Source organism: Notamacropus eugenii, chromosome 1, assembly GCF_028372415.1.
Source record: "Notamacropus eugenii isolate mMacEug1 chromosome 1, mMacEug1.pri_v2, whole genome shotgun sequence".
Taxonomy (NCBI): Eukaryota; Metazoa; Chordata; class Mammalia; order Diprotodontia; family Macropodidae; genus Notamacropus; species Notamacropus eugenii.
This window is the reverse complement of record NC_092872.1, coordinates 514,940,727-514,956,786: the sequence shown is the minus strand read 5'-3', so window position 1 is coordinate 514,956,786 and position 16,060 is coordinate 514,940,727. Positions and strand designations below refer to the sequence as shown.

The 16,060-nt window shown below is 40.4% G+C and overlaps 1 protein-coding gene across 7 annotated transcripts in view; it reads right to left on the bottom strand.

Moving 5' to 3' along the window:
- ATP9A (ATPase phospholipid transporting 9A (putative)) overlaps positions 1-13,320 on the bottom strand; it is a 156,359-nt gene extending 143,039 nt beyond the window's left edge. For 5 of the 7 annotated variants that reach the window (XR_011972344.1, XM_072633535.1, XM_072633540.1 and 2 more), the window contains exon 1: positions 12,194-12,511. Coding sequence is in view for 4 of the 7 variants with exons in the window: in XM_072633535.1 (XP_072489636.1) it covers positions 12,194-12,261 (68 nt within the window). In the remaining 3 variants the exon portion in view is untranslated. Of the gene's footprint in view, positions 1-12,193; positions 12,512-13,179 lie in introns of those variants that run through there. The other 2 variants (XM_072633539.1, XM_072633538.1) reach the window with 2 other exon arrangements.
- Between the last annotated feature and the right edge of the window lie 2,740 nt (positions 13,321-16,060).

Sequence of the window (16,060 nt, the reverse complement as noted above, 5' to 3'; positions counted from 1 at the left end):
TCTCCAATAGCTCTTCAAAAGAAAGGGTTATGGTATTAATACAAAAAAGCTCAATACTATCAAAATGTTAGTAGAAAATTTCCCTCCTCTCCCCATCCTTCCCTCTATTATGAATTTTACTGGCATCAGATTCACATGGCTTCTACAGACAGCCATTAAGTCATCCGAATGATATTTAAGTCCAATAATCTAAACAGGAATTTCTGGTCCAACTGGTTTATGAAAGGGGACAAGGTACACTAAAAGGACAAGTGACGAGGCTGTTCTAAGTACACCTTTGTGGCAGTGTAATAATTTAACTACAACTTCATCTTTTGTCATAACAGATCTGCCCCAGGTTTACTAAAAGTATGATGTCAAAAGATAGTATCTGGGACCTTTTTATAAAGAGGGCAGTGTTTGTACAGCAATTTCCTTTCTTGTTAGACTCTGTTCTTGTCTAGGATTTCATGACCTGACTCTTGAAAAGTAGGCTGGCTTTCAATAAAGAATGCCCCACAATTACATAGCAGACTTATTTAAACTCTGGCAAAGGAAACAGAATATTTAAACTTCCTTCCATTCTTGTTCAAATTTGACACCTCCTTTTCTATCTTCCACTATAGACCATAGATTCTAGATGTGAATAAACTTTTAAGACATCACATAGTCAAGTCTCATTTTACAGGTAGGGACACTGAGGCCACTAACCCCCCCAAGTATATAGCATCAGGCATTTATGTGGGCCCTTAGAAATATAACTTAGGTAACATAATTACTTTTTTTTTAGTTTCAAAGATCAAAATTAATAATTACATTTCTGTACCTGGTTAAGCTCTACAAAGTACCACACAACTCTGAGACAATTATTAAAATTATAATTAATTAGTGTCATTTCTTCATTTTACAAATAAGGAAACTGAGGCCCAGAGAGGTGATATAATTTGCCCTAGAACTTATGAGGTATCCGTCTGAGCCAGAACTTTACGTCTTCTCCCTGAGATTAGTGCTAATTTACTACATACAGTATATGAAATGCTATGGTTTTAGGCCTTCATCCAATTTGATAAAGGAAACAACCTAAAAATCATATTTTCATCAAAGACTTTGTAAAATAGAATACAATTGTGGATCATCAAAGAACTGACAGATTATCTTATTTATTTTTCCTATGAGAAACAGTTTAATATTTTTAGATTAACAATCATTATCATTTTAATATGTAGGATAATATGTATCATCCAAAGCCCAAACCTACAAAATCCTATGGTAACAAAAAGTAGTAGACAAAATGATAGATGAATGTATATAAGAAGAACACTAAAAGGAAACTGAATGGAGATTCACTGCAATTACCAATCTTGGTCTCAGAGAACAATAAAAACTCACTTTCCTCTTTTGGGTAAAGAGTGGGGACTGGAGTTGCTGAATATTATACATGCTGTCAAATGAAATCATAAGTCAATTTTACTTAACTATTTTTTATTTCTTAAAAGATAATTCAAAGAGGAACATATTCTCCCTAGAAGTAATCTGTAATATAATATAAAAACAAAACACATTAATAAAACTGAAAGTGGCAAAAAAAAGGTAAGAGTAAAACTTTTTCAAAAGTAAATATTGTTAAAATCAATAATTTTAAAAACCTATAGTACTGTGGTATTTTAATGGACTAATTACAAAGAATAGAAGCAGTTTTTTCTTCTTTAAAGCAAACATTATAAGCCAGTCAATAAACATTTATTAAGCACAAACTATACGCCAAGGATACAAAAAGAGGCAAAAGACAGTCCCTGCTCTCAGTTTACAATCTAAAGCAAGAGACAAGCAGACCAATACAAACAAGTTATATGCAGGATAAACAGGAAATAATTTTAAAATGGAAAAGACTAGAATTCAGAGAAGTTGTAAGAGGCTTCCTGTGGAAGATGAGATTTTAATTGGGACTTAAAGGAAGCAAGGGTAGCCATTTATCAGAGCTTGAAGATCCAAAGGAAGAGTACAAGGTACCAGAGCTTGGAGATGCAAGATGTTAAGAGCTGTTAAGGGATCCCTGAACTTGTTTTTTTAGTTGCCATATTTTCCAGAAACACTGGACTCAGAGCATTTGGAAGGTCCTGAATGTGTCAAGAACAAAGCACACACACCCATACTCTGCTCCCCAAGTTGGATTCCCAGTATGTCCTTGGGAGGCAAGACAGGTAACAGCCAGTCTGTGCCAGGATGGAAAAAAATGCTTGTGCAGGTGGAGTCCCCTGCAGATAAGTAGACCCTCCTGTCTTCATAGTCCAGCAGATCCCAAGGAAAAAGAATGAAGCTTTTGCCATCACCTTGCTCCTCTTCTTTGTGAAGGGTTACTGCATCTCTCCTCTCCCATGCCACACCCCTTCTTATTTTCTCCTCCTCCTCCTTTTGTTGTACTGTGATAAATAGCAAACTTCTGTAAGGACTGTGAACTAACTATTTGCATTCCACATGAATGTTCATTTCTCTTGTAATAGATCTGGTTTTCACATAAGTCTTATGATGTTGTGACTGCCTGTTGACAAAGGGCAGGGTAAAAGGTACCATTGGGAACAAGATAAGCATGAGGATGGTAGCTGGGGAGCCAACAGCACACTAAGGAGATGGCTAGGAAATGTAATTTAATAGTCAACAAAAGCCAATAGATAAATGTCAAGGACATAAACCAACAGTAACTATGTAAAGAATTCTCCAAATTACTAATATTATGAGAACTAAAATAAAAACAACCCTGAGGTTTCACCCCACACCCAGAAAACTGGCAACAATGACAAAAGATGGGAAAAGTTAGTTCTGAAGAGGGTTGTGGAAAAATAGGCACACTAGTGCATTGTTGGTTAAGCGATGAATTAGTACAACCATTTTGGAAAGTACTTCAGAATTTTGTAAATAAAATGGCTAAAATTTCCATACCCTCGAGACAGAGATTCTCCTACCCAAAGGAGGTTATTGATAAAAAATTCTCATATATATAAAATATAAATTTATAAACAGCAAAAGAAATCAAGTATCTAGGAAGCCACAAATGGTGATAGTCCTACTTTCCTAGCACATTTCAAGATGTTCATTTTCTTTTTGATAAGCTAAATCAAGAATATCAAAAGTAGTTCAAGCTACACTGATTGAGACTACTGGCAAATTCTTAGACAGTACTACAGCTCAATCCAACTAAATAAAACAGTTTCGTGGGGTTTTTCTTTTTAATATTAAGTGCAATAATAGTTCACATTTCTAGTTTAATTAAAGGTTTGCAAAGTTCTTTACATATGTTATCTCATTTGATCCTCCAGCAACCACAGTAGGTGCTATTATTATCCCCATTTTGTACAGGAAGAAACTGGGGCTCAGAAAACATTAAGTGACTTGTCCAGGATCACAACTGGTGTGTCATGTGGGATTGAAACCCAGGTCTCCTTGACTCCAATTTCAAGGCTCTATCTACTCAGCAACACTACCTTTTCAAATATTACCCCTGTTTGGAGAATAATAATATAGTCTGTGCCTATTTTCCAAGTGTGTAATTTTGGCAGGAGGACATAGAAAGAAGGTCAAGACAGAACTGGAAGAACAGAATTAGACAAGACACTTGCTCTTCCTAGGTTTCAGACACCTCATCCATAGAATAAAGTGGGGGTCTCTTAGGTTCCTGCCAGGTCTTAAAGTTCTAAGAATTTTCAGCTTAAAGGCCATTTAAAATTAATCTATATCAAATGCCTTTTTTCTAATGTATTGTGCTCAGATTCCTAGATGGAAAAATAACAAATCCTTGCCTCCAAGAAACTTGCCATCCAAGAGGTCAGATAAAATATGTACCTATACAAAGAGAATATGCTTTGCATAGGAAAGGTAGTCTGACAGTTTTAAGAAGTAAGAGGTTCTTTCTAGCTGAAGGAAAAGAATCAAGGACTACTTTCAAGGATAGAGCCCCTTGGATGGGCCTTGAATCTCCATAGAGGAAAGGCATTTTGCTTGATTCATCTTTATAATGTATAGTTTTACACACTAAGGATCATTTTGGTAAAGTGTAGGCCCCATAAACACCACAGAACAGATCTCCACTGACCATTTGTGCCATTTTTGATCTCCCTTTCAGTCTGAACCTGAAGAAATAGAAGAAATAGAAGAAGTACTCTACAATTCAATTCAATTACCTAATAAAAAGACAGTCAAAGGATAGTAAGTAGAAAGAAGATTGTACCCTTAAAATCTGTACCCTTCTAGATGAGCTCCATTTCATCATTTGTAAAGTGGAAATAATATTAGTGTTTTCTATGTCCTAGGATTGTGAAGAAAGCACCTTAGAACAGTAAAGTATCATGTAAGCATGAGCTATAATTATAATGTGAGATAATCTGCCTGAAGTTCCACTGTCAATCTCAATCACAGTTACCCAGAATTCCATCCTAATTCAAAATTTCATATTTCCATGTTTATTCTTTTCTTTTGTTGAAAACAGAGTAATTCAGATAAATGTTGGAGAAGATGTGGGAGTTGGAACACTAATTCATTGTTGGTATAGCTGTGAGCTGATCCAACCATGATGGAGAGCAATTTGACCAAAGGACTATAAAAATGTACATACCCTTGGACCCAGTAATATTGCTTCTAGGGCTGTATCCCAAAGAGATCATAAAAATGGGGAAAATTTTGTTCCACATGTCCAAAAATGTTTATAACAGCTCTTTTCATGGTAGCCAAGAACTGGAAATTGAGGGAATGCCTATCAGTTGGGGAATGACTGAACAAGTGGCAGTATATGACTGTAATGGAATATTATTGTACTATAAGAAATGACAAACAGGAGAACTTCAGGAAAACCTGGAAAGACTTTTATGAAATGATAGTGAGTGAAATGAGCAGAACCAGGAGAACATTATACACAGTAACAATCACAAGGTATGAGGACTGTTTCTGATAGAGTTAATCCTTCACAGCAATGCAAGTAAGTAAACATTCCCAAAGGACTCTTTTTGCAAAATGTCATCCATATCCAGAGAAAGAACTATGGAATCGGAATGCAGAATGAAGCAGCCTATTTTCTCTTGTGTTTATGTTTTGGTTTGGTTTTTCTCATGGTGCCTCCCATTCGTTTTAATTCTATGTAATATAACTAATGTGAAAATCTGTTTAATAAGAATGTATGTGTAGAACCCATATAAGATTGCTGTCTCAGGGAGGGAGAAGGGAGAAGGGGTGAAGGGGGGAGAAAATTAAAAACTTACAGAAGTGATTGTTGAAAACTGAAAACAAATGTATGAATTAATTTTTAAAAACAGAGTAATTCATCAATCCCAAATTCTGATATGCTATACTGCTAAACTACTACCTTCATAATTATGTTTAAAAGAGATAAAGATTTTTTTCCCCTCCACTCAGTTCTCAACCAAGAAAGGAATATGAAGTTGCTTTAGAAGTTTACCAAAGGAATTGGAGTTCCCTGGTTCTCAGTTAATGAGGGAAAAAATTACAGTGATTGGGATATTTGATAAAACTTTGTTTGGAAGAGTTGTAGCTGCCAGTTCAGGAAAACATCTTACAGAGGAATCCACACCACAAAGCAAATAACAACAGGGTAAATTTAAGTTCTGGACTTGTACGAACTGATGTAGAGTGAAAGAACAGAAGAACCAGGAGAACAATTTATACAATAAAAACAATATAAAAATAAACACTCACAAAAGACTTAAGAACTCTGATCAACACAGTTCTGAAGAACTCAAGATGAAGCCCTCACCTACTAATGGGTGATAGACTCAGGGTTCAGAGTGAGACATATTTTTTTGGTATGAATTTATTTTACTTGATTATGCATATTCATTATAATGGTTTCATATTTCTTTCTCTTTCAAAGTAGTGGGGAGATAAGAGTAGACAGATTTTAGTAATTGAAAAAAATGTTTAATTTAAGTTTCCAGTCCCTAAGCAAAACTCTTGCCCACTGGCCCTGAGTTGTTATTGTTGTTGAACTGCTTCTCTCTCTTGGATCTCTTGACCATCTGACTGCTCTTGCTATCTCTCCTTTACTAGATCATCATGCATGTCTCACCCCCTAACAAAGAGTATTTCCCAAGGCTCCATCTCTCCTTCTAAACATTACTAATGGTGATCTTATCACCTCTGGTTATTATCTCTATAAAGTAGACTCCCAGATAAACATATCCAACTCTATCTCTTCTAAGCTCCAGTTCCATATTACTCCTAATTAAATGTCTCAATTAGTGGGCATCTCAAAATCAACACATCCAAAAAGGAACCTGACATCATATCACCCCTGCCATCCCCCAACAATTCAATCTCTCTTCCAAACTTCCCTATGTCCATTAAAGGGACCAGCATTCTTCTAGTAGCCCAGCTTCTCAACCCTGTAATCTTATCTTTGATTCTTCCATCTCCCTTATCCTCAATATCCAATTAGTTACTAAGTCTAGCCAATTTTACTACTCTACTACATCTTTTACATCCATCCTCTTCAGTCTACTAACAGAGCCACTATACTAGTTCAGATCCTCATCACCTCTCATTTGAAATACTTCGAGAGATTTCTAATTGCTTTCTGCACCCTGTCTCTCCCCCTCCAAATCATCCTTCCCATGACTGCCAAAATAATTTTTCCTATAATACTTGTTGGACCATATCATTCTGCAGTTCTGGAAACTTCAGTGGCTCCCTATTGCCTCTAGAGTTTACTATAAACTCCAGATTTGACTATTAAAGCCCTTCACATTCTGTCTCCAGACTACATTTTCAAGATTATTGAATGTTACTCTCCTAAACATACTGTGACCAAACTGACTTATTTAGTTTCTCCTCCAGCTCAGTATTCTATACCCTGCCTCTGTGTGGCTGGTTTTGTTGTTTTTAATTTTGCACAGTATATATTCCATGCCTTGACTGTTCTCTTTCATTACTTGTAAGTTTCAGAATCCTCAGCTTTCTTCACGGTGCAACTCATGTGCCATATCCTGCAGGAAGCTTTTTCCATGTCCTCTCTCGTTGTCAGAACTCTCTCCCTATTCCTCTAATTCTCCATCTGTCTGTCTGTCTGTCTCTCTCTCTCTTCCCCTCCCTCACATATACACACATTCAACCCTGTCAACATGCTACATTCCCCTCCCCCTCCATGTAAGCTATTTCTCCATATAATCAGCTCAGTAGTAGAAAGAACATTGGATTTGGAGTCAGAGCACTTGGATTTTAATTCTGGCTCTATAACGCAGGCTCCTTGAAAGTGAGGATTGTTTCATATTTTTAAAAAAATTTGTATACCCATTGCTCTCATACAGCATCCAGAACATAAGAGGCCCTTGATAATTGATTCCTATCTGAATGCTCACCACCTCCATGACCTACCCATCAGTTTTCTTTTATGCAAAATAAAGGGTTGGATTTGATAATCCCTCAGGTCCTTTACACCTTTGAAACCCTTGCCTGCATAATTTCAGAGCTGGAAGGAACCCCAGCAACCATGAATGTCCATAAATGAAAAATAATTTTCCCCCACAACACAAGCAGGCGCCTAGACTTTGCCTCCAAGCCAGAAGAAACTCACTGCCTCCCCAAGATATCCCTTCTGAATGACTCTAATTATTAGGAGGTTTTTCTTCCAACAAAACATAAATCTGCCTTTCAGCACCTTCCACCTATTGCTCTAAATTCTGCCCTCTGGGGCCAAAGCAGAACAAGCTTAATCCGTCTTTCACATGACAACCTTTCAGATACTTGAAGATAACTCTCCTGTCTTCTCTTAGGTGAAACATCCCCATTTCTGTCAACCTATCCTCAAGGTAGCATAAACTCAAGGACCTTCCCATCCTGACTACCCCTGTATGAATACTGTCCAGCTTGTCAACATCTTTTCTAAAATTTACCATTCAGAATTTAACACAATCTTCAGATGCAGTCTTAGTGCTGAAGATCAAAGGTCTATGTTTCTCCTTCCTATTGATACTATACCTCTTTTTACGGAGCCTAGAATCACATTCTTTTTTTATTTTTTAAACTGTACCTGGGGGGGGGGGGTTGAGGAGGGGAGTGCACAAGAATCACTTCCACCATATCTCTCAGTACCCAGCTATAGTTTTTCTGGATCTGACTCAAATTCACCAAGGGCAGTTAAGGATCCATCCCTACTTATCTTGAGTTACAACATCCTATTGACCATTTTAGTTTGTATTTAGCTCTCAGTAATTAAGAACTTTATAATTAAGAGCTATTATTGTCAATTTAGGATTATTCCTGGGAAGATCACCCAGTTAGTAGGATTCACCAGGGCTACAACTTGTTTAATTCTTTCTCTTGGTATTGGCCTTCTATATAGCAATATCACTGAAGCTACAAAGGAGACTACAAGGAGAAACTCTGATTAACTTTACAAGTCTGGGAGTTGGATTTCCACCCTCTAATTTACTTTTCTAGAGTAAACAAGACAGTCTTAAAGAGATGCAGCGGCTCTTTCAAAAGATTCAGGAAGTTAATGCCAAAGTGCAATAAATGGTACACCTGAGACCTGAAAGAGTTAATAAAACTTTTAAGGGTCATCCTGAGTATGTTTTAGGAATATCTGACTCACCTGGAGTTCTGCATAACAAGTAGGTAGGAAGATATTTCACATCATCAATATTTACTGAGTGCTGATTGAAGACACAGCCTTGCATTTTTCAATCTTTGTTTCAAAAGTTATCACACAGCTTATCCCAGTTCTCTTCCCTTCATTCTTCCAAACAGGATAATTAACTAAAATTTATGACAATCATTTATTTCTACAAAAAGACCTGGAAAACTATGTCGTATTTATCTTAATACACTAATTAAAAAGTATTAAGCTCCTCCTGTGCCAGGCATTGTGCTAGACACTGAAGTCAAATTGAAACAGTCCCTGCCCTCAGAGAGCTTACATTCCATTGGAGCATGCAACATGCACATATATAAGGATATAAAAAATAAAATTATATACAAATATAAGAATATACAAAATGAAACAACAAAATTTTTAGTTTTGGTTTTTTTTAAAGGGCTCAAGGCACTAGCAGTTGGAATCAGGAAAGCCTCATAAAGAAGATGATTTTTAAGCTTAGGTTTGAAGGATGCTAAGGATTCCAAGGCGGACAGCTAGATGGCTCGGTGGAGAGAAAGGCGGCCTGGAGTGAGGAACATCTGAATTCAAATATGGCCTCAGAAGCTTATTAGCTTCATGACCCTGAGCAAGTCACTTAAACTCGATTTGCCTTAATCCACTAGAGAAGGAAATGGCAAAGCACTTCAGTATCTTTGCCAAGAAAACCCCATGGACAGCATGTTCCACAGGGTTATGGAAGAGTTGGACATAGCTGAACAACAACAAAGGATTCTGAGAGGCAGAGAGTTAAGAAAGAAGTGCTTAGGGGCTAGCCTGTGCCCAGGCAGAAAAGAAAATAAAATGTCAAGTGTGAGAAATTTCAAGAAAGTCTGTTTAGCTGGACCATAAAGTGCATGAGTGTCATGCAGTTGTCCATTATTTTTCATTTAGAGGAAGCAGGGTATAATGGAGAAAAACATTCTAAAACCAGAATATCACCCTCAGGATCCTGGCTCCATTAATGACCTGCCAGTGAAACAATAAAAAAAATCATAGCACTTCCAGAAATCTCAGTTTCTCATTTGTAAAAAAAAAAAAATAGGTAACAGTATTCATACTTCCTTATGAGGTTGTTGTAAGAAAAAGATTTTTCATTTCTAATTCAACATGGCCATAAGAGAATTATTTTGTATATCACAAGATATCTATTACACAACATCCCTTTTTGCAACCTAGAGTTCTTAATCATTTCATTTCATGAAAACTCTCTCAATGCTTATAAAAATCTTTCCACATGCAAGGGTGTCCACCTTCCTTCACAACTCATAACCAAAAGTGTGTATGCATGGAAAAAATTAATTTTGCATGTGCAAAACAGGATTGGAAAGGCAATTTTCCTAATATGCATTACAGGGTAAAATACAAATGTCTATAGGTATTATCTGAAGCTCAATTTACATAGATGAAGGCAAGTGCTTACATATAAATTTTAATAACTGAGAGTTATAACCTAAGAGTTAGGAAGCGAAAGGCTTAAACACTAATTGTGGCTGCCACCATGTTCAAGACAGGAATATACAACTAAGACAGTTCCACCAACACCTAGAGAAAGCATAGGTTCACAACAGAGTTTTGCTCCATTTTCTCTCCAGCCCATGCATTCTTCACCATAAGAAACTGTTACTATATCAATGGAATCCTATGGGACTCTGAAGTATCACATAAGAAAAAGAGGCTACTTGAGGCCTTAAAGAAGCTGCTGGCAAGCGTTCAAGGGCTATAACAGCAGACCATAGGTAACCAAAAAGAACTCAGGGGGATGGACATCAGAACACACCTAGATTCCAAGCCCAGTTCTAACTAATCAGATATGCAGGCTTAGTCCTTAGTTTCATGCTTTAACAAAAGGAGGGAGTTGGGCTAACTAATTTCTAATAAATTCCTGTCTAACAGTCTATGTTCTATATTCTCTTTCAGTTCTGATAATCTAGAGATCTAATGGTATTGTCAGTGTCGTGGCCCTGTATAAATAAATCTTCTTCATCAGATGTTTCCCAATAAGGTCAGTAAGGTGTCTGATTTTTGTGTTCCTTGTCATTTTGCTCCTTTGGGGTTTGTGTGTGTGTATGTGTGTGAGGGACGAAGAAGGGGGAGCAAAAAGGCGTCATTTCTTCAATTTCAGTTTTTTTTAAAAGGAGGGAGAGAAGGAAAAAGGAGGAAGATGTGGAAGAAGATAAGATGATGCTCTCTCTTTCAATTGGGTTTCTCTATCAGCATTAAATTCTCAAACATGTTTCAGGTGAATCGGGAAACAAAAGTTACTCCAAAGTTAGAGGAGAGCATTAATTTGTGGCCCAGGAACGCTTCCTTCCTCTATGCTTCGGTGTTCTGTCATAGGAGGCTCCAGTGTTGGTGAACGGACACCTTGGCAAAGAATGGAAACCCGAGACCCAAGGGCCAGGGTGTGCCTCCAAAAGCCACTCCTTCAGCGAAAAAAAAAGAGCACCACCACAGTGGGTGTGGAAACCAGGGCAGGTCCAACAACTCACCTCCGAGCTGGCATATCCCTAGCAACACGTCCCTCTACATGGGGAGATGGGCCAGAGGGCACCACGGGGAACTGACCTCACCCCCGGGGTGGGTCTTCACACAATTATTTCCCTGGTATCATTATAGGAAATGATAGGAAACCTGAGAAATTATAAGAATCTGCAACTCATTCTATCCCCCTCTCCCAGGAGATGAAACGGATAAATCTTTTAACGCAAAAGCGATCGGTTTTTAGATGAGTGGGGCTCAGTAGAAACTGCCTGCGCACTTGTTGGTAACCACTATTATCAATTCATAATCATTTCTTTTGAATAAATTAGAACCTGTCTGTCGGCAGGCTAAGTCTTGACGGCTTTTCTGTCTGCTTAGCTCTGAGCAGGGGGAAGGGAGGCTGCGAATGCCGAGTCAGCCTGGCAGCTTAGGTAGGAGGTAGGCCTGGTGCAGCGCCCCCGCTCAGCGCCCTCCCCCGGTCCGGTCCCTGAGAACCGAAGATCGCTCCCCTACCGGGAAACCCGTTCCCCCACTCTCGTCCCCGCGGGGATCTCGGCGCTACGGGGCCCGGACTGAGGTCTGGACTCGGCGGTTCGCTGGGTGTGTCGGTGACAATGGCGTCAGGCAGACTCCGGGAGCAACCTGACAGCTCCCGCCGCCGCCTCCACTTCCCGAGCCCAGCCTGCAGGTCGGGATCCCCAGCAGCCCACAAGCTGAAGGGGCAAGAGTGCGGGGCACCCCGCGAGACGCCGCCTGCCCACCGCGCGGACGCGCCCCCTCTCTCCAAGGATCAGGAGAGGAGCGCCCGGAGACCCTGCTCCACGTCCCCACTGCCCAGACAGAGGAGGAGGAAGCAGGATGGGGCCGCGACAGTCCCGGGAACAAAGGGAGGCTGCGCCCCTCCCTCTGAGAAGGAAGGGGTGCCCAGCTCGCTCCCTGGGGACCCAGGAGAAGAGTGCCCACACCTTGGCCCAGGGGCAGCGCCCTTCTCACGCCGGGCAGCGGCGTGAACGCTGAACGCCCCCCCCCACCCCAGACCTCTCCCTCGTCTCCTGTACCCCATTCTCCATCCCTGTATCCCCGGGTCGCGCTCACCCGGCACGGTGCTTGCTATCCATTCGTTTCTTCTGCCTGACAGGCTGCAGAGGGATGTTATCGGTCATGTCGGCGGCGCTCGCTGCAGCCGCTGGGGAGGAGACTGGGAATTCACTTCCCAGCAGCGCCACGCCTCGGCCCCGCCTGGCCTCGGGCTGACAGCGGCCACCGCCGGGGCCCGGGATGGGGGAGGAGGCCCCCGGGCCAGAGGGTGGGCGGACGGATGGATGCGGGAGAGCGCCTTCCCCGCCCACGCGCGGAGCCGCGGGCAGACCGCTGAACCGTCCGCCTCCCAGCTCCCAGCTCTCCCGACGCCCTACATTGGGCCGCCCTTCCCCAGCACCTACACAGCTCCGCCCCCTCTTCCTTCCATTCAGCGACAGCCACAGCCATCCCCAACCCCCGCCCCCAACCACACACACACACAAACACCCACCAAGACAACAAACACACAAACACCTACACGCTCACAAATGCGACACGCTCACACTGCTGCTGCTCTTGTACCAACACGCCTAATTCCCCACCAGCAAGCTGGCTATTCTTCAAATAAGCAGGTACCTCTCTCCAGGCCTCAGTTCCCCATTTTGGCGGTGACTGGAGCTGCCACTCCCTTCTTGGCTCAGCTTTCTTGTCCCGGTCCACCCCGTCTCCTGTTATCAGTTCCCCAAGAGAAGACATTCTGACATGGAATAGCTACGTGTGCACTCAGACTCAGATCCTCTCCACTCTTATTTCTTTGCTGCTTCCCACCCACCCGGCCTTGAGGCAGCCCTCTCCAGAGTTGGGGACACCAATTACCCTATTACTGGGGCCGAGTAATCAAACCCTGCCAAACGTTTTACCAAGACCCTTCAAAAGAAGAGTTTCAGGTGCATCTTTTCCGTCCCTTTGCTCATCCTGTGAATAGAGGTCACTGATAATACAAAAGGACATCCCTCCCTTCAGGATCTGTGCCCCAAGTCTGGAATAAATTTCCAACTCACCTCAAACTCTTAGAATCCCTACCTGCCTTCAAAATTAAACAAGTTGACTACCTCCTACTTAGCAATAGCATGTGAAGGATACTCAATAAAGATAAAGCACTTGGCTCCGGTAAACAAACCCCCTTCCAAAAAAAAAAAAACCGCCCTGTTCCATGTATTCAAACTTGTCAAGTCAGCACAGAAGGTGTGGTTCTTCACTTGGCTATGGTATAAGTCTGAAGGGTTAGACTGGCCTCTTTCATGCCATTAGACAACCAAAAAAAAAAAAACCATGAAGATAACAGGTTCTTTAAATCCCTGGGTCAATCAAATCTTTGCCTTTTAGGGAAAAAAACTAAGCAAGCATCCAAAGCATAGACTTTGATAATATCATTCTTCACAAGTGCCATTTAACTGCAAGTCACGGAATGTCATTGTCTCTGAAAAATAAAAATTACAGATTGCCAAAAAGGTAACCAGCAAATGCCTGGTGGGTATTAATTGACTGAAGCCTAGAGGGGAATGGGAATAGTCAATTAACATTTATTATACCTACTAAGTGCCAGGCACAATACTAAGCCCCACAGATAAAAAAGAGGTGAAAACCCCATCCTGCTGTCATGGAGCTCACAATTAACAGAGGAGATAACAAACGAAAAAATACGCACAAACAAGCTATGTACAGGATATATAGGAAATAAGTTAAAGAAGGAAGGTACCAGAATTAGTTGGGACTTAAACTAGGGAAGCCAGTAGGCAGATGAGGAGGCAGGGCGTTCCAGGCATGCAATTCCAGAGAAAATGGGAAAAGTCAAAAGATAAGAGTCATCCTGGAACAGCAAAGAGTACCTGACAAGGAATAAGATGTATACTGCAAAGGTTGAGAAAGAGATTAGATTAAAGGCTTTGAATGCCAAACTGAGCATTTGATCCTTAGAGGTGGTAAGGAACCATTGGAGTTTACTGAGAAGTAACCTGTTCAGGTCTGAACTGTTAAGATCACTTTTGAATCTGAGTGGAGAAGAGACTTGAGTAAGGGGAGACTTTTAGCAAGCAGACTCTTTGGCAGGTATTGGGACAGTCCAGGCATGAGATGAGGTCCTGTACCAGAGGCAAAATTGACAAGCCTTGACAACAGATTGGATAAGGGAAGTAAAAGATTGTGAAAAGTTAAGAATGACACATAAGTAGGTAGTTAGTCTGAGGGAGTGGGAAGTTCTGTTATTTGAAGGGAGAGAAAAACAGGGGTAGGGTTAAGCAGAGCCAGGTTTCAAAAATAGCTGGAAGATGGAAGGATTGGGAGAGCAAAAGATTTAACATGAAGAGAAATCTGTTGCCTATGGAATAGGTATTCCATAGGAATACCAGTGAAAGGAGTTTGACAAAGTATTGCCTTTGCATCAAAAGACTTGAGTTCAAATTTTGCTTCTGATGCTTACTAGCTATGTGGCATCCTGAAAGTCATTTAAACTCCTTGGGCTTCAGTTTCTCATTTGTAAAATGAGAAAGCTGAACTGGGTGACCCTTCCAGCTCTATATTTATTATCCTATGGCATAAAACAAAATATATCATCAAGAAATTGTATGTTCAGAAAATAAGATGAATTTGCCCAAGTAGCAAGAATGAAGGATAGGTAAAAACTAGATAGTCTGAGTGTTACGTACTTGTGCTCAGGAACTGTTGAAAAGCTTCAGTTATGTTGTGGAGATTCTCCATGGATGATTAATGACAAGGCATGACCAAAAATGGCAAAGGATGGTTCAGAGATCTCTTCTCTACAAGTGGAAAGAGTGCCCATAGGACCACGAATGTCAGTCATTTGTGGAATTACATGTACCCCCTGGGAGGGGTCTGTTATCTGAGAGCAAAGCATAGCCTTCACCATCCTGTAGTAGAGATTGTCATGGAGGGAGTAGTTGTATAAAAAAAAAAATTTTGTAACATATATGTTTTTTTTAATTTATTTTATTTTCAATTCAAGGAAACAAAGAAGCATTTCCATAACACAGTACAATAGAAAAGATGATTGCAACTGAAACTGCAAATCTACCATGTACAACTTGCTATTCCCTCTAAATATACAATAAAGTTATCATGTAAATTTCTTGTTTCCCTTTTTTTCTCTCCCTCCCTTCCACAGATGGCTACCATTAGGCACAAATAGGGGTGTGTGCGTGTGTGTGTATATACATATATATGTAAAATTATTCTATATATACTTCTATTTCTCAGTACTTTCTCTGGGATAGCATCTCTCTTAATATGTCCTTTATTTTTATTTTTGTATGTATAATAGTCAAAATGACTTAGTCACTCAAAGTTGTTCTTAAAACAATATTGCTGTTACTGTATGCAGTGTTCTCTTGCTTCTGTTCACTTCATTCTTCATCATTTACTGCAAGTCTTTCCATGCTCCTTTAAGATCAATTAGTTCATCATTTCTTAGAGCCCAGCAGCACTTCATTGCTACCATATACCACAACTCATTCAGCCCCAACTAATGGGTATCCCTGTGATTTCCAGTTCTTTGTCACCACAGAGATGCTATAAACAACCCCTTCACATTCAAAGTTATAATTACTCTTTGCAAATTTCACTCCATCTTATTTTTACCAACTACTTTTTCAGCCACTCTTTTTACCCTATCCCTGTCGCCTTATATTCTCCCCCTCAACTTTTTCACCCCCCCCACTTTACTCATCCCTCCAAGAGTCCCTCCCATCCCTCCCTCCACCCTCCCAAATCCAAATCCGTATATCCTTCTAAAAGTCCCTCTGTCCCCCAGTTTTCTCACCTCTCAACAGGCTCAGAAGACTTCTACATCCTTTCAGATGTACACATTGTTTCCTCTTTAACCCAGATGAGAGTAAGGTACCAACATCACCAGCCCTCCGTCCCCAT